The sequence below is a fragment of the Amblyomma americanum genome, chromosome 3 (assembly GCF_052857255.1).
Source record: "Amblyomma americanum isolate KBUSLIRL-KWMA chromosome 3, ASM5285725v1, whole genome shotgun sequence".
NCBI classification, from domain to species: Eukaryota; Metazoa; Arthropoda; class Arachnida; order Ixodida; family Ixodidae; genus Amblyomma; species Amblyomma americanum.
In genome coordinates, this window is record NC_135499.1 from 68,791,725 (window position 1) to 68,816,420 (window position 24,696).

General features: G+C 56.6%; 1 protein-coding gene across 1 annotated transcript; it reads left to right on the plus strand.

Moving 5' to 3' along the window:
• Positions 1-1,288: 1,288 nt before the first annotated feature.
• LOC144123806 (uncharacterized) lies at positions 1,289-18,895 on the plus strand. Its single transcript, XM_077656552.1, has 3 exons — positions 1,289-1,518; positions 1,791-2,317; positions 18,888-18,895. The coding sequence occupies exons 1-3, from the start codon at positions 1,289-1,291 to the stop codon at positions 18,893-18,895; spliced, it is 765 nt and encodes a 254-aa protein (XP_077512678.1).
• The last annotated feature ends 5,801 nt before the right edge of the window (positions 18,896-24,696 follow it).

Here is a 24,696-nt window from a genome sequence, read left to right on the forward strand (position 1 = left end):
AACACAGGCTTTTTGCGCGCGTGGTTTTCTTCCACCGGCCTTGAGGAAACGCGCGCGCCCATTTTCATATGACAGTAATTCATGTCCCCATAAAAAAAAGACATGCTATACTTGATGAATCGTTTATCTTCAAGACAGTCACGTTTCCATGCCCGCCCCCCAAGTCGCCACGTGCTCGTCGGCCATGGCGGCCTCGTCGACGGCGACGTGCGCAAGCAGTCATATCGGAAAAGAGCGGGCTTTCTGCGCACCTATTCGCTCGCGTCAGCCGCCGCCTCATCAACCGTCGTCGGACGACGTGCGAAAATTATCTCGTAGGTCCACATTGGTGGCGGCGCTCACCATCGGGTGAAAATCGCCGGCCTCACGCCGTAAAAACGCCTCATGCATCCCGGCATTAAACGCTGTGGCTGAGCCGTGTTAAGATACTAGATTACGATACCTGGTGACATGACCAAGCGCCGTCACATGTCCGAGATGGGAGGTGCACTAGCGGGTGGGGACGACGCGTTGGGCGTTCGCATGTGGACGGACGCACTCCACATCGGCTCCGTGTCTTTTCGAAGATTCCGACCCAATTTTCACGTGGGCCACCGAAAATTTTCGGCTACATCGACGGATAACGTCACCTGGACCACGGCGGCACCACTCTTGAGCCGGTAGGCCCATTTTTTGGACTTTTATCGGACTTTCGAGTGACCACCTGCGGCCGGGAGCGCTGAGCCTAGCGTAGGCCTAGCGCGCTCCCGGGGCGGCCCCGTGCGGTGCTTGCGTGTCTAGACATCGGCCAGCATGGAACTCCGGGACGCTGACGACCCTATCATGAATGAACCTACCCGGACCTCGGCCCAAGGTTCGGCGAATATTGAAAGTACGGACGAATCTCCTGCCGCGCCACCGGTCAATGCGAGCCCCGGAATTGGGGACGCAGTGACCGAGGCCATGGAGACCTCGCCACCGCAGCGGGACGACGGGGCCGACATCGACCCACTGCAAGACGAAGACATGGATCGTTGGCAGCTTGTTTCTTACAAACGGCGCCTAAAAAGGCTCGAAGGGGCCAGGCGATCCCCGGGAAGAAGCAAGCAACAAGATAGCGCCGACAGCCGCAGCTGGCGGAGCAGAGACGCGAGCGAGTGGCGTGCCGCGCTTTACATTAAAACCACATCTGGCGGGAGCGCAGCGGCAGATCAGGCCACGTCCGCCGCCGCTACCGAAGGATGATATCAAAATCATTTATCGCCCCAAGGGAGGCCTAAAAATCAGCGAAATCCGTGTCGACCACTCAATGCAAGCCCTCGTCGCGGCCAGCGGAGGAACGATCAAGGAAGAAGACTTCATCATGAGACTCCGGCCCGGATCGAACATCATGATTGCGAGCACGCCCGACCTGGACATCGGCGACGTGCTCAGGAAGATCGAAAAGCTCACGATCAATGACCAGACCTATGCAACCAACACCTATCCAGCCCTACCGGACGACCTGAAGCGTGCGGTAATTCACGGCGTCATGCCGGGGCAATCACCGGCCCTACTGAAATCGAGGCTGCGGCTTCGATCACAAGGAGTGCCGTCGACGCCTCAAGACTACTGAGGAGCTCCGGGGCAGCACGACCGGCGGCCGGCAGTCCCGGAAACAACAATGGCGGCGGCGGCGGCAGCGGCAGCGGCAGCGGCAGCGGCAGCGGCAGCGGCAGCAGCGGCAGCGGCAGCGGCGGCAGCGGCAGCGGCAGCGGCGGCAGCGGCAGCGGCAGCGGCAGCGGCAGCGGCGGCAGCGGCGGCAGCGGCAGCGGCGGCAGCAGCGGCGGCAGCAGCGGCAGCAGCGGCGGCAGCGGCGGCGGCGGCGGCGGCGGCGGCGGCAGCAGCAGCAGCAGCAGCAGCAGCAGCAGCAGCAGCAGCGGCGGCGGCGGCGGCGGCAGCGGCAGCGGCGGCGGCAGCAGCAGCAGCAGCAGCAGCAGCAGCAGCAGCAGCAGCAGCGGCAGCAGCAGCAGCAGCAGCAGCAGCAGCAGCAGCAGCAGCAGCAGCAGCAGCAGCAGCAGCAGCAGCAGCAGCAGCAGCAGCAGCAGCAGCAGCAGCAGCAGCAGCAGCAGCAGCAGCAGCAGCAGCAGCAGCAGCAGCAGCAGCAGCAGCAGCAGCAGCAGCAGCAGCAGCAGCAGCAGCAGCAGCAGCAGCAGCAGCAGCAGCAGCAGCAGCAGCAGCAGCAGCAGCAGCAGCAGCAGCAGCAGCAGCAGCAGCAGCAGCAGCAGCAGCAGCAGCAGCAGCAGCAGCAGCAGCAGCAGCAGCAGCAGCAGCAGCAGCAGCAGCAGCAGCAGCAGCAGCAGCAGCAGCAGCAGCAGCAGCAGCAGCAGCAGCAGCAGCAGCAGCAGCAGCAGCAGCAGCAGCAGCAGCAGCAGCAGCAGCAGCAGCAGCAGCAGCAGCAGCAGCAGCAGCAGCAGCAGCAGCAGCAGCAGCAGCAGCAGCAGCAGCAGCAGCAGCAGCAGCAGCAGCAGCAGCAGCAGCAGCAGCAGCAGCAGCAGCAGCAGCAGCAGCAGCAGCAGCAGCAGCAGCAGCAGCAGCAGCAGCAGCAGCAGCAGCAGCAGCAGCAGCAGCAGCAGCAGCAGCAGCAGCAGCAGCAGCAGCAGCAGCAGCAGCAGCAGCAGCAGCAGCAGCAGCAGCAGCAGCAGCAGCAGCAGCAGCAGCAGCAGCAGCAGCAGCAGCAGCAGCAGCAGCAGCAGCAGCAGCAGCAGCAGCAGCAGCAGCAGCAGCAGCAGCAGCAGCAGCAGCAGCAGCAGCAGCAGCAGCAGCAGCAGCAGCAGCAGCAGCAGCAGCAGCAGCAGCAGCAGCAGCAGCAGCAGCAGCAGCAGCAGCAGCAGCAGCAGCAGCAGCAGCAGCAGCAGCAGCAGCAGCAGCAGCAGCAGCAGCAGCAGCAGCAGCAGCAGCAGCAGCAGCAGCAGCAGCAGCAGCAGCAGCAGCAGCAGCAGCAGCAGCAGCAGCAGCAGCAGCAGCAGCAGCAGCAGCAGCAGCAGCAGCAGCAGCAGCAGCAGCAGCAGCAGCAGCAGCAGCAGCAGCAGCAGCAGCAGCAGCAGCAGCAGCAGCAGCAGCAGCAGCAGCAGCAGCAGCAGCAGCAGCAGCAGCAGCAGCAGCAGCAGCAGCAGCAGCAGCAGCAGCAGCAGCAGCAGCAGCAGCAGCAGCAGCAGCAGCAGCAGCAGCAGCAGCAGCAGCAGCAGCAGCAGCAGCAGCAGCAGCAGCAGCAGCAGCAGCAGCAGCAGCAGCAGCAGCAGCAGCAGCAGCAGCAGCAGCAGCAGCAGCAGCAGCAGCAGCAGCAGCAGCAGCAGCAGCAGCAGCAGCAGCAGCAGCAGCAGCAGCAGCAGCAGCAGCAGCAGCAGCAGCAGCAGCAGCAGCAGCAGCAGCAGCAGCAGCAGCAGCAGCAGCAGCAGCAGCAGCAGCAGCAGCAGCAGCAGCAGCAGCAGCAGCAGCAGCAGCAGCAGCAGCAGCAGCAGCAGCAGCAGCAGCAGCAGCAGCAGCAGCAGCAGCAGCAGCAGCAGCAGCAGCAGCAGCAGCAGCAGCAGCAGCAGCAGCAGCAGCAGCAGCAGCAGCAGCAGCAGCAGCAGCAGCAGCAGCAGCAGCAGCAGCAGCAGCAGCAGCAGCAGCAGCAGCAGCAGCAGCAGCAGCAGCAGCAGCAGCAGCAGCAGCAGCAGCAGCAGCAGCAGCAGCAGCAGCAGCAGCAGCAGCAGCAGCAGCAGCAGCAGCAGCAGCAGCAGCAGCAGCAGCAGCAGCAGCAGCAGCAGCAGCAGCAGCAGCAGCAGCAGCAGCAGCAGCAGCAGCAGCAGCAGCAGCAGCAGCAGCAGCAGCAGCAGCAGCAGCAGCAGCAGCAGCAGCAGCAGCAGCAGCAGCAGCAGCAGCAGCAGCAGCAGCAGCAGCAGCAGCAGCAGCAGCAGCAGCAGCAGCAGCAGCAGCAGCAGCAGCAGCAGCAGCAGCAGCAGCAGCAGCAGCAGCAGCAGCAGCAGCAGCAGCAGCAGCAGCAGCAGCAGCAGCAGCAGCAGCAGCAGCAGCAGCAGCAGCAGCAGCAGCAGCAGCAGCAGCAGCAGCAGCAGCAGCAGCAGCAGCAGCAGCAGCAGCAGCAGCAGCAGCAGCAGCAGCAGCAGCAGCAGCAGCAGCAGCAGCAGCAGCAGCAGCAGCAGCAGCAGCAGCAGCAGCAGCAGCAGCAGCAGCAGCAGCAGCAGCAGCAGCAGCAGCAGCAGCAGCAGCAGCAGCAGCAGCAGCAGCAGCAGCAGCAGCAGCAGCAGCAGCAGCAGCAGCAGCAGCAGCAGCAGCAGCAGCAGCAGCAGCAGCAGCAGCAGCAGCAGCAGCAGCAGCAGCAGCAGCAGCAGCAGCAGCAGCAGCAGCAGCAGCAGCAGCAGCAGCAGCAGCAGCAGCAGCAGCAGCAGCAGCAGCAGCAGCAGCAGCAGCAGCAGCAGCAGCAGCAGCAGCAGCAGCAGCAGCAGCAGCAGCAGCAGCAGCAGCAGCAGCAGCAGCAGCAGCAGCAGCAGCAGCAGCAGCAGCAGCAGCAGCAGCAGCAGCAGCAGCAGCAGCAGCAGCAGCAGCAGCAGCAGCAGCAGCAGCAGCAGCAGCAGCAGCAGCAGCAGCAGCAGCAGCAGCAGCAGCAGCAGCAGCAGCAGCAGCAGCAGCAGCAGCAGCAGCAGCAGCAGCAGCAGCAGCAGCAGCAGCAGCAGCAGCAGCAGCAGCAGCAGCAGCAGCAGCAGCAGCAGCAGCAGCAGCAGCAGCAGCAGCAGCAGCAGCAGCAGCAGCAGCAGCAGCAGCAGCAGCAGCAGCAGCAGCAGCAGCAGCAGCAGCAGCAGCAGCAGCAGCAGCAGCAGCAGCAGCAGCAGCAGCAGCAGCAGCAGCAGCAGCAGCAGCAGCAGCAGCAGCAGCAGCAGCAGCAGCAGCAGCAGCAGCAGCAGCAGCAGCAGCAGCAGCAGCAGCAGCAGCAGCAGCAGCAGCAGCAGCAGCAGCAGCAGCAGCAGCAGCAGCAGCAGCAGCAGCAGCAGCAGCAGCAGCAGCAGCAGCAGCAGCAGCAGCAGCAGCAGCAGCAGCAGCAGCAGCAGCAGCAGCAGCAGCAGCAGCAGCAGCAGCAGCAGCAGCAGCAGCAGCAGCAGCAGCAGCAGCAGCAGCAGCAGCAGCAGCAGCAGCAGCAGCAGCAGCAGCAGCAGCAGCAGCAGCAGCAGCAGCAGCAGCAGCAGCAGCAGCAGCAGCAGCAGCAGCAGCAGCAGCAGCAGCAGCAGCAGCAGCAGCAGCAGCAGCAGCAGCAGCAGCAGCAGCAGCAGCAGCAGCAGCAGCAGCAGCAGCAGCAGCAGCAGCAGCAGCAGCAGCAGCAGCAGCAGCAGCAGCAGCAGCAGCAGCAGCAGCAGCAGCAGCAGCAGCAGCAGCAGCAGCAGCAGCAGCAGCAGCAGCAGCAGCAGCAGCAGCAGCAGCAGCAGCAGCAGCAGCAGCAGCAGCAGCAGCAGCAGCAGCAGCAGCAGCAGCAGCAGCAGCAGCAGCAGCAGCAGCAGCAGCAGCAGCAGCAGCAGCAGCAGCAGCAGCAGCAGCAGCAGCAGCAGCAGCAGCAGCAGCAGCAGCAGCAGCAGCAGCAGCAGCAGCAGCAGCAGCAGCAGCAGCAGCAGCAGCAGCAGCAGCAGCAGCAGCAGCAGCAGCAGCAGCAGCAGCAGCAGCAGCAGCAGCAGCAGCAGCAGCAGCAGCAGCAGCAGCAGCAGCAGCAGCAGCAGCAGCAGCAGCAGCAGCAGCAGCAGCAGCAGCAGCAGCAGCAGCAGCAGCAGCAGCAGCAGCAGCAGCAGCAGCAGCAGCAGCAGCAGCAGCAGCAGCAGCAGCAGCAGCAGCAGCAGCAGCAGCAGCAGCAGCAGCAGCAGCAGCAGCAGCAGCAGCAGCAGCAGCAGCAGCAGCAGCAGCAGCAGCAGCAGCAGCAGCAGCAGCAGCAGCAGCAGCAGCAGCAGCAGCAGCAGCAGCAGCAGCAGCAGCAGCAGCAGCAGCAGCAGCAGCAGCAGCAGCAGCAGCAGCAGCAGCAGCAGCAGCAGCAGCAGCAGCAGCAGCAGCAGCAGCAGCAGCAGCAGCAGCAGCAGCAGCAGCAGCAGCAGCAGCAGCAGCAGCAGCAGCAGCAGCAGCAGCAGCAGCAGCAGCAGCAGCAGCAGCAGCAGCAGCAGCAGCAGCAGCAGCAGCAGCAGCAGCAGCAGCAGCAGCAGCAGCAGCAGCAGCAGCAGCAGCAGCAGCAGCAGCAGCAGCAGCAGCAGCAGCAGCAGCAGCAGCAGCAGCAGCAGCAGCAGCAGCAGCAGCAGCAGCAGCAGCAGCAGCAGCAGCAGCAGCAGCAGCAGCAGCAGCAGCAGCAGCAGCAGCAGCAGCAGCAGCAGCAGCAGCAGCAGCAGCAGCAGCAGCAGCAGCAGCAGCAGCAGCAGCAGCAGCAGCAGCAGCAGCAGCAGCAGCAGCAGCAGCAGCAGCAGCAGCAGCAGCAGCAGCAGCAGCAGCAGCAGCAGCAGCAGCAGCAGCAGCAGCAGCAGCAGCAGCAGCAGCAGCAGCAGCAGCAGCAGCAGCAGCAGCAGCAGCAGCAGCAGCAGCAGCAGCAGCAGCAGCAGCAGCAGCAGCAGCAGCAGCAGCAGCAGCAGCAGCAGCAGCAGCAGCAGCAGCAGCAGCAGCAGCAGCAGCAGCAGCAGCAGCAGCAGCAGCAGCAGCAGCAGCAGCAGCAGCAGCAGCAGCAGCAGCAGCAGCAGCAGCAGCAGCAGCAGCAGCAGCAGCAGCAGCAGCAGCAGCAGCAGCAGCAGCAGCAGCAGCAGCAGCAGCAGCAGCAGCAGCAGCAGCAGCAGCAGCAGCAGCAGCAGCAGCAGCAGCAGCAGCAGCAGCAGCAGCAGCAGCAGCAGCAGCAGCAGCAGCAGCAGCAGCAGCAGCAGCAGCAGCAGCAGCAGCAGCAGCAGCAGCAGCAGCAGCAGCAGCAGCAGAACCCGCACCTGAGTCGAGAGCGCCGACCCAGGTGGCTTAGCTCGGAGCGGGACCATGGCCGCTCCTCGAGCCGAGGCCGTAGCACCGTGCGAGATCACAGCCAGAGCCGATCCAGGGATGACTCTTTCCCGCCGCTAAACCGGTCAACGGCCAAGCCGAAGCAGCAGCAGCAGCAGCCGCCGCAGAAACAACAGAAGAAGGGCGGCGTCAAGGTGAGCTGGGGAGCGGGATCTCCAAGCCCACTGATTCCGCACTCGGATCAAGATAATATTACGCGTAACTCGAAGGAAATTAAAGCTCTAAGAGAGGAGAATGCACATCTCCGAAAAAAAATCGATGACCTCATTAAAGAGATGCAGGCTCAGAGAACAGGGCACGTACCGCGGCCCCCGACTCCGGCGGCCGAAGTGCAACGATCTCCAACCCCTTTAGAAGTGAGCCCCGAAGAATTCAGAACTTTCATGCAGCGCATGGAGGATTTCACGATTCGCACCGAAGGACAGTTCCGACAAACTCATGCAATATTAGATGCCTTGCAGGTCCAACTCAACCTGTCAGAACAGAACATCACATTACTACAGCAAAAAGTTGCGTTGCAGGACCAAAGTTTCCGCAGCCACGTCAAAAGTCAAAATACGCAACGAATAACAAACGAGGCCCGGGACAGGCTCATACACGAGCGCCGTTTCGGAACTGAAGGCTCCAATCAGAACAATGCCCATAACAATGGCTAAACAAACTCCACTAGAAATCTGGCAATGGAACTGCAGGGGGTACCGCCAAAAGCAGGGACTCCTAATGCAGTTTTTACATACGCAAGGTTCAACACCCGATATAATAGCTTTACAGGAAACTAACACGACACCGTCACTCAGGGGATATACGTGCTACGATAGCGGACGCACGGCAACCTTGGTCAGCAAAAAGTTGGTAGCCATAGCCCATGACCCAATTCCCAACACCAAAATTGAACACTTAGTGACGGAAATTATTCCCAAAAAGAAGCGTAAGGAAAACAGTGTCTTTCTAGTAAACCTCTATAGCCCGCCTCGCCAGCGGGACGCGAATTTTGATATACTCTTTCTAGGGGCCAGCAAACTTGCGAAAAGCAACTCGTTGCTCATTGTAGGCGACTTCAACGCTCGCGGACAGCAATGGGGATACCCCACTAATAATCACAAAGGTATACAGGTCGAGGACGCGGCGGAAGCGATCCAATGTACCCTCTTAACAGACCAACTTCATCCCACGCGCCTTGGCACTTCGATCTGCCCGGATACGTGTCCGGACTTAACGTTTGTCAGGGGAGTGAAGCACGCAACGTGGGAGAATCTGCTGGAGAATCTAGGCAGTGACCACTATATCCTGAAGACCACGATAGCAGCCACCAACATCAAGCGCAAGCTCGGCACGGCCAAGATCACCAACTGGCCGGCTTTCCGCAAGGCTTGCGCGGACCTGGAAGGGGGGATTACTTCCATAGATGATTGGCGTCAACAACTTAAAGACATCCAGAAGCGGTACACTCAGGAAGTGGATCGCACCGAGCAAACACCTGAGGTGGACCCTCGGCTCATCAGGCTGTGGGAGGCACGTCGAGGACTCACCAAGCGCTGGAAGAAGCAGCGCTTTAACAGGAAGCTCAAGCTCAAGATCGCAGAAGTCACCAAGATAGCGGAGGAGTACGCGACCCAACTGGCCAGGCAGAGCTGGCAGCAGTTCAGTAGCTCGCTGGACGGCACCCTCAGCACGGCCAAAACGTGGCGTATACTCAAGACCCTCCTCGACCCTACCCAAACCAGGGCCGAAAGCGGGAAAGCTATCCGCAGACTCGTCCACACCTTCGAGGGTACGGAAGAGGAACTGCTAGATAAGGCCAAAGAGAAATGCTACGGCACGACCTTGCCTGCGGCATACGCGAAACCATACATGGGGAAACCGAACACCCACTTAGACAGGCCGATCACCAGGGAAGAAGTGTTCGCTACCATAAAGGCATGCACGCGCAACACTGCGGCGGGAGCAGACAAGATCCAGAACGCACTCATACGCAACCTCTGCGACGAGGCGGTCGACCAACTGACCACCTTCCTCAACGGGCACTGGGCCGCAGGAACGGTTCCTGAAGAGTGGAAGCATGCAGAGGTCGTAATGATCCCCAAACCGGGTAAGAAACTCCAGATCGAAAATCTCCGACCTATCTCACTCACCTCCTGCCTAGGCAAGCTCTACGAGCGAGTCGTTACTCGGAGGCTCCAAAGCTACATGGAAGACGAAGACCTGTACCCCCACAGTATGTTCGGCTTCCGAGCCCACCTCTCCACCCAGGACATCCTCTTACAACTCAAAGAGGAAGTCCTCACCAACGTCCCGAGCGTAGGCGAGAACGTGGTTATGACCCTCGACATCAAAGGAGCCTTTGACAACGTTAGCCACACGGCTGTAATGGAAGGACTCGACAACCTCCACTGCGGCGAGAAAATTCACAGCTACGTGAAGGCCTTTCTCTCCAACCGCACTGCAACGGTTGGGCTCGGAGACCTTCGTAGCGCTAAATTTTCGACCCCAAACAAAGGCACACCTCAAGGGTCCGTCATCTCGCCACTACTTTTCAACGTGGCCATGATCGGCCTCGCAAGACAACTCGAGAAGATCGAAGGCATACAGCACGCAATATACGCTGACGACGTCACGGTCTGGGTTACCACTGGGTCGCTCGGCCAGAAAGAAGAACGACTGCAAGCAGCGGCTACCTGCGTGGAAGAATATGCCAGTGCACGAGGCCTCGCCTGCTCCACTGAAAAATCAGAACTCCTGCGAGTCCACAAAGGGAAACACAAGGAAGGGTCCCTCAATGTCTCCCTCGAAGGACAGCTAATTCCCGAACGAGACAAGATACGCGTCTTGGGAATGTGGCTGCAGAGCAACCAGCGATGCGGCCATACGCTCGGCCTTCTCAAGCAATCGACCACTCAGGTCGCCAGAATGATCACGCGCGTGTCGCAGAAGCGGAGCGGCATGCGAGAGGGGGATACCCTGCGCCTGGTTCAGAGCCTGGTGGTTAGTCGCGTGGGTTACGCCCTCCCGTACTTCAACCTCAACAAAGGAGAAGTGGATAGTGCAGACACCATACTCCGCAAAGCTTACAAGACAGCCCTGCATCTACCAATGAACACCTCCAACGAAAAACTATTGGCTCTTGGAATTCACAACACCTTCGAAGAGATCAAAGAAGCCCAACTGGTCACGCAGTTAGCTAGGCTCCAGCAGACTCCTACGGGGCGCTCGCTCCTTAGCCGACTGGGGCTAGGCGGAACTGCGGAATTCGAGAATCGTACTGCGAGCATACCGGACGCAATCCGCCAGACGCTAAAGGTTCGCTCCCTTCCCCGGAACATGGACCCCAACTTGCATGCGGCCCGTAGGGCAGCCCGGGCGAGGTATGTACAACAAAATCTAGCTACAAAATCCACAACGGTATACACGGACGCGGCTCCGTATACAAGAAGCTCACATAACAGCACAGTGGCGGTAGTTATTGATTCGAACTTAAAGGAATTAGCTAGCGCCTCAGTGAGGGATTGCACGGTAACCGAAGGGGAGGAGCTGGCCGTAGCTCTAGCGGCGGTAGCCGGTTATCGAAGCAACATGTCCCTTACCATCCTTACAGATTCGAGAGAAGCGTGCCGTAACTACATGAACGGCCGCATAGGTCGCGCCGCGCTCCGGCTCCTCCAGAGCGCGACCCCACCAAAAGTCATACATAGCATTTACTGGGTGCCAGGACACACCGACATAGCGGGGAACGAACGCGCCGACGAGGTAGCTCGAGGGTATACGAGCCGAGCTTCCTCCCAATCGGACGATCTACCCGACCGAGTCAGTCCTACGTACTCAGACATTCTCAACTACTATAAGGGGGTACGGATCCGCTTTCCGCCGCCTCATCCTGATCTAAATCAACTAGAGGCAGTGTATTGGCGAAGATTGCAGACAGGAACATTCCCAAACCTGCATATCCTTAGCAAGATTTACCCGACGCAATATCGGGACACTTGCCCGTGGTGTGGCAGCAAACCATCGTTGTACCACATCACGTGGGAATGCAGTAAAAACGACAGCTTTCGCAAAGACCTGAGTGCGGAACAGTGGGAGAGCCGGCTCTCCAGCGGCGATCTGGGTTGCCAACAAGGTCTGATCCAGCACGCCCAACGAGCAGCGAAGCTCAGCGGAGCCCTGTGAAAAGAAGGAAGATGGACCTCTTCTTTCTCGTCTGCTACTAGCACCTTTCTAGAGCATTAAAAGTCTTTCCTACCTACCTACCTACCTAGCGGGTGGCTGTTGGCTGGTTATACGGTCGAGTGCTCATTGCTCGCCGGGCTAAATGTTACGTCATGAGACCATGCGAAATAGCCTGAAATTTCGAATACAAAATATGCAGAGGACACCAAGCCGCAGAAAAGACCTGTTAATGCTATAGCATCATACCAACAAGGCGGAGCTAAGTGTTCCCCAAATTTCTTAATTTCAGCGCGATTTCTTTTCTTTGTTCAAAAGTACTGCTCATAGTGCTGCCGCAATGAGGAGTTGTGTAGTCAAGTCATCAATGTTGTACTTTGCGATCGTTATGGAGCGCTTGGATTTTGATGTAGGCGAAATGCTAGTGGTCCGTGTACTGTTCTATTTCAGTGCATGTTAAAGAACCTCAGCTGGTCGAAATTTACGGAGTCTTTCACTACGGCGTTCCTCATAGCCTGAGTCGCTTTGAGACGATAAACCATAAACCAAAACGCATGGAAATATTATACGGCTTATGGAAAAGCGTGATGAAGGAGATTCCACAATTATTCTTGGGTGTGACATAACTATGAGGGATCGGAAAGCAAGCATTGCTTTTTCACGTTGTAAGAACTCGCTCAGCGGCAGCTGGAGCTGTGATGCGCCAAACATACCTTTTCACGTATTTGAAAGCACTTCCTGACAAATGTTTCAAAGACGATTAGAGATCATATAACGGCAGCAATGCGTCCCACCCGGTCCTCTTCGTTCCTTCTGTTGTTTTCCGTAACTGATCTAAATTGGGATCCAAGTGGAGACACATCACTTATGTTAAAGCTGAAATTTACTAACGTACCCTGACGCCCGGATCTACATGACGTTACTCACCAGCATGGTGACGTGACTCGATTACGACCGACGCTGAATACCCCCGGGAATTCGGTCCCCTCGCCGTCAACTGTGAATGCTGAGGCGGCCGCAGATAGAACATGCCATCGCAAATGAGAATCTCCAAAAGGAGGCCATATTAGGTTCAGGGGTGAAGTTGAAAATAGCGAAAATTAAATGTAGCAATGCGTACATTCAGTTTAACTTCTTCAGCCTACCGAATTTCCTAACCTGTTGAGTGTTTTGCTCAATTCTTTGTTCCTGTCCTTTTGTGCAAGTTGCAAAAAAATAACGGTGGTTTAGCTTTGGTTAAACCTGGAGGGACGCGATAGCTACAGCTGCCCGAGTGGGACTTGGGCACGTGACCAAACACGTGACCAAACACGTGACCAACAACGTGATCAGCCGCACCACGTGATCAACCACGTGACAGGGTGGCGGCGCATCTACAGCCACGCAGCCACAGGGTGGCGGTGCCGCCACCACCACGGCGCCGCCACGTTGAAGGCTCGAAATGCTGCCGTAATAATCGCTACAAAAACTCGTACAAAAAATCAAAGCGGCAGTTTACTTGACATGACAGAATACATTTATTATCGCATCACATCATGGCGCAGAAAAAGTCTAAACGATACATTTCGACAGTTTGCTAGAAATACACAATGCACTTATGCACAGAACCAGCTTGAGAAAGTGTCGGTAGTAAATATTAAGTATGGCAAAACTTTACACTTTCTACATAGACGTGTACCACTTGCAACCGCCACACATCACTAGGCTGGTTGTGAGGAAAGGAGAGGTACAACATTCGCGCTACAATGAGGTCAGCCACATGAACCGCGCCGTTTCGCAGGGAACATAGACAGCCAGAGGTGCACTGCGAAGGCATTTCAAGCGTGCACTGCAGTAATTATAAAACACAATTGGCCTAATCTTGATTAAACCCAAAAAACACAAAACAACACAGCGTGGCGCGATACAAAAAATATAAACATATCATACATGAATACAGATACAGCGTGTAAATATTGCACATCAAGGAAGATTATCACAAATATGGCGAAGAACGAAGAACATTTACTGCACATATAAGTCGCCACAAGCACAAACAAAGCATTTCACTGTCGTTTAGTCGTACCAGCGAGAATGCGAGTTTTAGCATTGAGTGAAGAGACATAGTAAACCGTTCAAGCTGCAAGTGTGCACATACTGCACTACAAAAATTTTTGATGAATATTTCATTAAAAAAGTAAAAAGGATAAAAACTGAGGCATACAGACTTGTGGAACATCGCGAGCAGGCAATTGCTAATTGCAGGCAATTTTTGCTAATAGAAGTCAAGTCATAGATATCTGTACACGTCAGATATCCGCGCCTGAGCGCGGGCGCCTGCGCGCGCATCCGAAGCGGGGTCCGGTTTACAACATTAGGAAAACCGCGGGGGCTCTCGGGGACTCTTTTCTTCATGGCTTGAAGCCCTTTCAGTTTCCTGGAACTTTCCTTCGCGGTTTAAGTGGTCCTTTCAGCTCCCCCAAATCCCCTTTCTTCACGCTTGAAATTATTTCAGTCGGCTCGTGGGGGAACGCGCCAGCACTAAAGAGCATGGAGGTAGATGCCTTTTTTCGACGCGGCGCGGGGCTGGGCGCGCAGGCGCTCTGCCGTACACCTAGGATGTGCCCATCGAGTTGGGGCTTAAGGAAAACATTTCCAACGCGCTGCCTTTTTCAGTGAGTGAGCAGATGAGAGCCACGGCCACTCGGTGATGCGGTTCCATCGAGTGGCCGCATTGGTACCAACCGTTGCCTCCACAAGCTGGTAGAACAGCGGGCTAACGGGGTCGCATTTTTCATTGCAGCACTGAGGCTTCAATTTTGGATTTCGACGTGGCCTCTTTGTATGTCTGAAATTTACTTGACCTGAAATAAAATAATCGAAAATGTTTTACGGCCGCGAGTGAGTTTCGAACCCGAGGCGGCGAGAACGCATACGTTTTGCTGGTTACTGCGTTAAGCGTGGCCCGCATGGAGCGTTTTTCCGGGCGATTCGCCGGCGTCGGCGGCAGCGGAGCGCTTTTTTGCCGCCGTCGACTGCCACACCGCCGCAGCCGAACATTCTGCGTCATAAAATACTAGTCTCTTGCGCTGTATTTTGGATATCGTCGTCTTCATCAGCTGCATCTATGCGCAACGGAACCGAACACTGAAACAGCACTGAAAACCGAAGTGCTAGCACTCCTAGTTGCAACTGGCGTAACCACGCTAACTCGTCCGAAATTGATTTTGGTGGCACTGTCTACCTGTGCCATGCGCTGTGCTTTTAACAAGGCTGGTGGAATTCCTTAGTTTGGCGGAAGGCAGTAAAGAATCTTCTACAGAAATTCTGATGTCTTTTTTGGGAGATTTTTGTCTGCGTGTGGAGAAACCCTTTGCCAGGACTGACACATTAGCGGTTGTAAGTTTTTTTTTTGTGACAGCCTGGAGGCAAGAGTGCGTCCATGACCTTTCCGGGCCGTTTTCGCAGAGGCGCCGACTATGTCGTGCAGCTCGTGCTTCGCACCATAGGGAACAGAAACAGCGCATCCAAAAAGCAACCATGGACTGCGCTCCACGATTCGAGGAAAAGTAAAAGGAGAAAAAACAAGAAAGGCAGGCAAAGGCACAGCAGGAGACCCCTCCCCACTGTCCTTTTCTTCCTCCCTCTTACCACCCTGCTACCGGCTGCCCGTGTAGCTCTTGAAAAAGAATTTCTCCGTACCTATGCACCTGCTCAAATCATCCTTGGCCCTTTCCGTTACCGCCTCTCCACGTTCTTATTCCGTTTGATGCTGCGTGTTGTGCGTCTTGTTCCCGTAGCCTTTTTGGGAGGAACAGTGCTGAAAATTGTGCCCTAAGGGTAGGGTGGAATTCAAGCAAGTTTTGGTTAAGACGATTCCCAATTCTTGCATATTTGTTTTAATATCAGCGACAACAGCAATGACACATCGCTTTGAGCATGCGGCTCGAGGACGGTGTGTGATTAGTCCCGCAGTGTCGCCGTGTACCCACTAATTTCCAATGGGTAGAAGTTTTCTCGAAGCCTGGCGCTTGGTTTCTTTGAGTTGAAGTGCTCGGAAAATGGTCTTCCACCTAACATTGTGTTGAAGAAAACACTTCAACCCATTGCGCTTGGTGCGAGGTTGCCAGTGCGCCATTAAAACTCATCATCAGCAAAAGAAAACATTTCTAGGCAATGGATACCCAAGATTCTTCACTCGATGTATCATCTAAAACTGAAAAAGATGCAACGAAAACAACTCGATATGTTTATGCTAAGGACACGGTGGTGGCAAAAACGCCTATGCAGTTAGTACGTAAAGGGTGTCTGCGAAACCTTGGCCAGTGTTCTCAGAAAGGAAGGGATGCAAACTACACACAAGCCGGACATCATTATCGGAGGCCTCCTGTGCCACTTCAAAGACAGTCATCCCACCCCAAAAAAGGCCTAGAGGCGCCAACTCGAATGGCCCTTCCTGGGCGTATGCGCTCAGCGTCCGCGCTCTTAGCGTAAGCCGAAACCGGTCTGCGCATGCGCACTGCAGGAGACGCCAGCAAGCCTAGGTGAGGCGTCCGTGCTAGATGTCGGCATCAGCGCGCGGGCGCTCGTGTACGCGTTGGAAGGGGGGTCCGGTTTATAACCATGGAAGGATCGCCGGGCTCTCGGTGGCTCTTTTCTTCATGGCTTGAAGCTATTTCAGGTTCCCCGAACTTTTCTTCGCGGTTTAAGTTGTTCTTTCATCGCCCCCCAACCCCTTCTCTCCACGGCTTGAAATTCTCTCCGTCCGCTCTACAGGGGAAGGGAGCCAGCACCAGGAACATGGAGATGCATGGCACATTTAAAAGTCGCTGGATCGTTCCGTGGAAACGGCTCCCTCTTCTGACTCCCGCGGTTTTGTGCGCTTAAAAAGCCGCGCTAACTCCCCGGGAGTCACACATCCAAGAAGTAGTAGTTTGCCAACAGCTTCAGAGGCAACAACAACTGACGAGAATACAAAAAGGAAGCTAAAAATGTTGCCGGCCCAGCGATTGCTATCTAATCCCTCAAGCACTGGAACTGCAACCGGTGGAATTAAAAGCAAAGAGAGAGGATAGCGACAAGTAGATAGGAGAGCAGCAGAAAAAAAATCGAGGTTAGGTTGGAACTTATGCAAAAAAAAAAATATGTTCGCGCCACTCGTGCGAAAGTGCTTATGGGTATTGTTGCACATATTCGCAACACGGTAAATTCACTGCATATTCAGGGCCGCGAGCATGTAGCGTCCTGTCGCTAATGAATCGCGCTAGCGGCGCATTGCACAAACGGGTTGGGTGGAGCGCCGAGTCACCGTACTGGAGAAAACCAGTAATCTTTTAAACATCGTGTTATCGGACAATAACTTCTGTTCATTTCTTAGCAGATTTAGATTATAATCAAGAACATTTAACTAGAGTTTGACTCTTGATTGCTGCTCTGGGTAACGGCGTAGTTACTGGCTTGCCGAACTGATGGCACACTCTTCAGAATAGTTCCCAGCATGCCACTCTATGAAGTCTTCGTTAGCGGTTCATCCTTCACGTACATCTTTGACAGAATTGCCGAAACTAGCATCGATTACAGCAATGGTAAACCCCTTCTCGACGGCGAACGATCGAATCGTGAGAAGCACTTTACCAACCTAGACAAAAATGTGAACTACCACACTACTAATTGTTACATTGGACAAATAACCTACTGGCATAAAAAGCAGCATCAGGTTTGCCGCCTCTTATGTGCAACACATGCAACATTCACTTCAACGCATCCTTGCTGCACTTGCACCACATCGACAGAAGATTGGAAGAGCTTTCTGCTATTGAGGCTAATAACATGAGTGTTGAAATGTAGACATTAAGACACGATTTTACAATTTTGAATGCACAGTGCAAGAACCACATACAAGTATCGGTGAGTGAGCTCTAAGTATGAGCGTCCGGGAATTACAAATTTCACTGCTTGAACGAAAGTACCTAGAAGCTTCATTGCTTTGCACTGTTATTGCGTACGCAATTCCACTATCACCTATGCCGGTGTGGTCACTGTACGCGCTTAGTGAAAAATGTACCTGTCAAGCAAAATAGTCTTCTTATAATTTCCTCTATATACCTCATAGAAGGCACACGCTTTCTTGTAGCATTTTATGTAGCAGCCCATGGCCATAGCCTCCCTCCGATGGGGGCACTTTTGATAAAACTGCGCATTCGTACGGCAGGCTCAACCTCCCAAAGCAACCTACCAAAGCAGGGACACTGTAGCAGGGCACGGCCGGAATCGAGCCGCCTCCGCTACTCGAGCCCGGCCGCGAGCAGGGACGTGTGCCTTTCCAACGCACCGAGAGAGGGCGCCACACGTTTCATGAAAAAGCTGATGATGCATTATCAATAGTGAAATAGCGCAGGAAGACTTTTACGCCATTGGAATGTAAAATACCTTATATTTCCTTAAAGGTAGGACATTACCCTACGTGAACCTGCTAGAGCTTGTCGATATATTTTAAAATAGGGCTGTAGTGAGCGATAAATTGAAGTCAAGTGGGGCATTTTTCAGGACCTCGCCATAGGCTCCATGCTGTCATAGATCATTGCTCATGGCAAACACAATATGTAAGCTACATCGATGAAACTCGACTAAATGAAACTTTAAGATGCATTTAACATCTAGGCGAGAGAGCTTATTTCTAACTGTTATGCGCGACGAAATATCAATTTTTATTTTTCGTCGCCATTGAGTTACGCACCGCCGCGCTGCCGGCTGTCGCGAGATGGCGCGACCGGTTTTTCGAGGCGCATGGTCCAGAATCCTGGGGATGTCACAGGGGTGAAGAAAGTTGAAGGCCCGCCAATGCAATTCACGCCTGGCTTTGCAAGAAATAGAAAAGTAAGAAGGCAAACTGTGTTGGACATTCTCCATGCAACGATTTGTAAGCTGTGGAAGCACTTCGGCCTCAATGGAAAATCATTCTGTCACGCATATCGCTCCTACTTACTTGGTGAAGGCTTGACCGAAAACCTGGAGCGGCAGCGCTGCATATCACTGTACTTGCACTGTGTCACGGGAAAATACGCCTACTTTCTCAGCGTAGCTACAACAGCGAGCTAGCCTTTCGGTGCGTAGAGGCGTGCTAGCTTTGGCAGCGGTGCTCGTCAAATCAGAAGTGCACCAGTGCTGTTCATAGCCCTATTTAACATGACCGAAAAAGACTGTGGCGCACTGTATTGAAGGCGACGTGAAGCGTATAGTTGCAGTGTAAATTTACTTCAGAAGCGCTGGCAACATTGGCGCTGATCGTAATGTACAGAAAGATCGTAACCAACCAGCCTTTCTTGCTCCTCTTGTTGTTGTTACCCTCACACAATGGCACATGCCCACATAGGAGGATTGGCCCCTTATGTGGGCATGTGCCATTGTGTGAGGGTAACACCTTCTCTCCTCTGCTGCTCCTCTTCCTCCTCGTAGTTCGAGTGAATACCGGTTGATTATTGGGTAAGTGAGCCCTCAGGAATATGCTAGCTCTGAGGAATGTGCATGGGATGATCGCCGACCTCCGTAGGGAGAAAACGTGTTTTTCGTGCCCTCTCCTGTTTACCCGAGCGCTCCCTTCGCGGCATCGAGTCCGCCTGTTCCCGTGTCCCAGAGTTTCCCTTTTTTTCATTTAGTTTTCCTTTTTTTCCATTACGCAATAGCCTAGCTCAGGCCCACTCCCCGTGGCCTGTGTGCCATGGCCCCTCCAGCCCCCTGACCATCGGCACCCCTACCATCTGAACCATGGCGGACGAAGAAGATGCCCTCCACATGCTCGATGAGGATGGCATCCGAAACGCCCTCCATCGTCACAGGCGACTAAACAGCTTCGGGTGCTCCCGCAGCCTGCAGAAACTGATCACTGAAGCGAACGCCACCCTTCAGACCCAAGGAGAAGCGGCCCGCCTGGTCACTGCGATACAGAGGACCCCTCCACCTGGCGACGCACCCGCAATCGCCAGCACATCCTCGGTGAATGCGGCCAGCGGCCAGGAAGCAAGCAAAGGTGGATGCGCTGAAACCTTTGTAACACCGCCGCCACCGCGGCTACGAAGATTCGACAGCATCACACCTGTCACCATCAGCCGTAGCGAAGCAGCCCACGGCCCAGCCCTGCTCTCAATCAAGCCGAGTACAGCTGACGCGGCGTGTCAACACGATGACACCCAGACATGCCTGGATTCCCAAAATCCAGCCATTCCAGAAGCAGACAGCAATGTGCTCCCCGCCCCTGCCGCCACAACAAACCCCGCCCCGGCCGAAGCATTCACAGAGGCAGACTACGAACGTGCTGCTCTCGCCTACGCAGAAAAAAGAGCCAGTGCCCCTCCGGCCAGGCGGCTCCCCACTCCCCCTCCCGCGGAGCCCGACAGAGCGACAGCGAAGGGGCTTGGCGCCGCAGTACAAAAGCCAGCGAGGAATGCCCCAAGACGCCGCATACAAACCACCGCAGCGGCTCCCCTGGCTCCTGCCGCTCAGCCGTCGGCAGCGCGCTTCACCGCAGCACCACCACAACAGGGAAAGAAGTCGGGCATCGCCACCGTTCTTTACTATCCCGTGGACAGGATGGCCAACTATCTTAAGCCAACAAGAGACGCCATCGCCGCTCAACTGTCCAAACTACCGGGGGTGAAAGCTGTGCGTGTGAATTTCCGCCGGAACGTGGTCGCCGTGGACGCGCACGCATCTGCCGACCTCGACCCACTCCTCGGCATCACCACCATCTGCGACATCAAGGTCCGAGCCAAGGAGGCCGGCGGCAACAGCTGCACCGGTCGAGTGTTTCGCGTGGACCGCGCGCTCTCGACCGAGGACATCATGTCGGGCATCGAGTGCAAGGTGCCGGTGCTAGCCTGCACGAGAAGCGGAAACGACATCATACTCCGCTTCGCGGGCACCCACCCACCCGAAGAGGTCTCCCTCTTCAAACTGCGCCGCCCCGTCCGCGCCTGACTACCGAGGCCGCTCCAATGCCTGCAGTGCGGTGTCATCGGCCATGCCACTGCTGTGTGTACCGCAAAGCCGAGGTGCCTCCGCTGTGGACGCGATCACCACAAGTCCCGATGTGACTCACCCCGGCCGCGATGCATTAACTGCAACGGCACGCACACATCAACCGAGCCGCGCTGCCCCCGTTGGCAACAAGAACGCAAAGTGGCCGTCCTTCTGGCGTCATCGCATCACCCCATGTCTCGCCGTGACGCTCGCCGTGCAGTTACTGCAAAACAAACATCTGCTGCATTTTCAAGCCAGACAGCTCCTGCGGATACAACCAAAAAGGGCCCCCCTGCACCAACACAGCAGGACCTTACGCTTGCTGACGCCCTGCCCAATAGACCAGCAGCAAAAACGGGAAGCAATACCGACATCGAAGCACACTGTGAACCGGCGACGGAAGTCACTGCGACTCCAACTGGAAGTGTCACTGCACGCAACTGTGCCCCAGCGCTCCCGCATACCACTCGGTCTTTCCGTGACGTGGTGGTAGGGAGGAAGCCAGACAGCGCACCTATCGCTCAGCTCGACCAGCGTGATGCTGTCATCGCCGCGCTTGCCGCTGCCGTTCGTGCCCTCATAGAGGAATTGCCCAGCGCATCTCCGGCCCGCCAGTTATGTGCAGCTGCACTTGCAGCACAGCAAGCTCTGAACCATCATGGCTAGAAACAGTCGCGTCAACCGGCCGCGTGTGTTGCAGTGGAACTGCTGCCATCTACGCCGCCGTCAACCTGAGCTAGCAGCCATGCTACCTCTACAAAAGTACGACGTCATCGCGCTACAAGAGACTTACACGCGCGCAGAGGACCTCGTACTTCCCGGATACTTGGGCTACAGCAGCCCAACCGAGTGCGCGCTGGTGACCTGTGCTGACATTCCTTGCACCGACGCCGCACACCCACCTGGATCCCCTCGGGCAGCTATATATGTCCGTGCATCTTTTGCGCACCATGTAGTGCCTACTGCAGACCTCACCGGTGGCCCCGTCGAGTGTGTTGCCGTCACAGTGCGACTCGGGGGAACTGACACCACCGTTGCAAGTGTCTATGTGCGGCCTGGAAACCCGTGGGACGCACGGCTCATCGTTCGTCTCACTCAACGAATCAAGCAAAACCTACTCATTTGTGGTGACTTCAACTGTCGCCATGTTGAGTGGGGTTCCCGCACCTCATCCAGACAGGGATGTGACGTGCTAGACGCTATTCGCGCTGCGGGACTGAACCTGTTGAACACAGGTAGTCCAACGTTTGTGCGTCCGAGCTGCACTCCTACAGCTATCGACCTCAGCGTGGCTTCCCCAGATTGTGCCTACGACTGGTCTACGCACCCCGATACTGCAGGATCAGACCACCTGCCTATTGACATCTTGCCACGAACTGAACGCCCTGCGGACAAAGTGACATACAGTGTAGTGCAGTGGTCGCGCTTCCGCGAGCTATGTGAGCAAAATCCATGTGAACCACATAACTTCTTCGATCACATTGCCGCCTGTGCGAGTGGTGCCATAATACGCTGTGCTGTGCTCCCCGGAACACCTGTGCCAGACATCAAACTCTTGAACCTGCGTGCTGCGCGTCGAAGGGCTCAACGCCGTGCACGGCGCACGAACAAGCCCGCACACTGGACTATCTACAAGCGTCTGGATGCTGCGTGCCTGCGTCACGCCAAACGGCTGCGTCGTCGCAGCTGGATTTCAGTGTGTCGTGCCCTGGACGAACCCCGTGCTCAGGCTCGCGGCTGGCGGATTCTTTCATCAATGCTGCACTCCAAAGCACCACGCTTCCCTGCCCTTTCCATAGCGGTGGCTAAAGGGATAGATGCTCTTGCGCTGGCCGACCTCCTCGCTGAACACTTTGTCCCCACTCTGGTGAGTGACACGCCCATCGCCTCCATCTTTTCTGTTTCTCCATTCGTACCTTTCGTATGGTTCTCGCGCGAATTTCATGCCCTGTGCACTGAGCCTTTCACAACGCACGAGCTGGATGTCGCGCTCGAACACAAGCGCAAGCGGCGAAGTGCCCCAGGTTCAGATCAAGTCACTCACCAGATGCTGAGGAATTTAAATTGTAACCAACGTCAGCGCCTGCTTGAAGCTTACAATGAAGTATTTGCAACCGGAGATGTCCCCCAGTCCTGGCGCACTGCCATCGTTATTCCTGTCCTGAAGCCGGGAAAGCCTTCTGCAAACATCAACTCTTACAGGCCGATATCACTCACCTCAGTCCCAGGGAAAACGATGGAATATATGGCACTGAAGCGGCTTCAATGGATGGCGGACGTGAGAGGTGCACTGGCACCAGAACAAAGCGGATTCCGCCATTCCCGATGCACCGCCGACTGCATAGCGGAAATATCGGCCTTCTTAGAGGAAGCAAAATATAAGAAGCAGGCTGCCTACCTCGTCCTCCTCGACATTCAGAGCGCTTTTGACTCGCTCGCCCACGCATCTATACTTGATGCTCTGGTAAACATAGGCGTGGCTGAGAATTTATACCGATATGTCAAATCGTTTCTCTCAGGCAGAACAATGCGTGTGAAAGTTGGTGGCTCGCTCAGCACACCCCGCCACATCACCAAGGGCGTTCCGCAGGGCAGTGTTCTTAGTCCCTTCTTATTTAATATCGTGCTGGCTAACATCCCGAACATTATCCCTCGTTCCCTTCTGTATCAGGTGCGCGTCAGCATATATGCTGACGACATAGCCCTCTACTGCAGTGGCCCCACACTGTCTGGTCGTACAGTTAGAGCGCAGTTGCAACATGCACTAGAATGTGTCGGAGAATATCTCTCCACCGTGGGGCTCAGCTTGTCAACTTCCAAAACAGAGGCCCTCGTGCTCCACCCTCGTCCTGCTGCATGGAAACTTATACCCAACCTGCAGCTAAAAGGGGTCCCCCTTCCGTGGAAAAAAAGTGCCCGCTATCTTGGACTCGTTATCGACGCGCAGCTCACCTGGCGACCAGCTGTAGCTAAACTGCGGAAAGAGGCGCGCCAAGTGGCCGATGTGGCTAACCGACTACAAGCCAAAGGAGAAGGCTGCTCCCCAGAGCTGGCATACCGGTTCTACAACGGGATAGCGGTACCTAAACTCCTGTACGCTCTACCGCTCGTCGACCTGCGCCCCAGCCTGTGGCGCGCCATCGACGTAGACCAACGCGCTGCGATCCGCCGTTTTATGCGCCTGCCGCGCTGGTCGCAAGTACCTGCCACCTATGCAGAAGCTGCCACATGGCCGATCTCTCTCCGGGCACAACTAACAGCCCTCAACACTGTCGAGCGCATGCAAAGAGCTCCGGGAACTTCGCAACTCCTCAGCCGACTGTCCGAAGCCCGCCACTCGCACATGGGCCGCGCAGCACAGCTGTTTGGCGCGCACATCGCCCGACCGCCCTCTAGCTGCAGCCCGGCGCTTCCGCCCCACCTGCGCGCCCCGCTCAGCATCCAGACCGTCATCCCAGGCGTGCGATCCAAGAAAAACACACCCGTCTGCGCGCTACAGCAAGAAACCGCTGCGCTTCTCCACGAGGACTGCAGCGGCCGAGTGGAACTATATACCGACGGATCCGTGCTGGAAGGAGGCGCATCGGCGGCTGCCGCATGTGTAGTCCCTTCTCTCGGCATCGCCAGGCAGAGCCGCCTCACATGCAGTGCCTCGTCCACAACCGCAGAAGTTGCCGCCCTGCACTTGGCAGCTGATCTCATCCTGGAGACACCAGACCTCTCTCCAGCTGTCGTCCTCAGTGACTCCAAGGCTGCGCTCACCACGCTGCGGAGGTCGCACCATACACTGCCCATGTATGCCAACCTGGACAACAAGCTACGCCAGGCACGAGCACTCGGCCGCGACGTTCTGCTCCAATGGCTCCCGTCCCACGTCGGAATCAGCGGCAACGAGCAGGCTGACCAACTAACCAAGCAAGCTCACGCCGACGGCACACCGAAGTGCACTGCAATATCCCCCCTCGATGTGGCTCGGCACAACATCAAAGCCCGCATCGTCGCACAACACCCGGATGCCAGAGTAGCCGCAGGCAAAGCACCGAAGCCCATAAGCTCCCGTGACTTCGATCTCATTGACCGGACCACCCTCCTTAGGATGCGCATAGGCTGCGTCTGGACAGCCGAGCGCATGCATCGTCTACGAGGCGCAGCCAGCCCCATGTGCAAAGACTGTGGAGAAGTGGAAACGCTCGATCACCTCCTCTCAAAGTGTCCTGCCCTCAAGAAGCACAGAGAAGTGCTGGAGGCAAGCTACAGACGCCTGGCTCTACCCTGCGAGAGCGCACAACAACTGCTTTTCCCAGCCGGCCCGCGCGAGAAAACGCGACGCGCCTTCGGGGCTCTGCTCCAATATGTACGAGATGCCCAACTGCTGGAGCGGTTTTAACCTCCCCCTTCCTGGCGGATATCCCCTACAAACCGCACCTTTTGAAGTGCCGCACAGTTACGTCAGATGGTGATGGGTAACGGTAACTGTGTACCAAGATTATCGACTCAGGCCTGCTGCCCCGCATTCCATGCTCG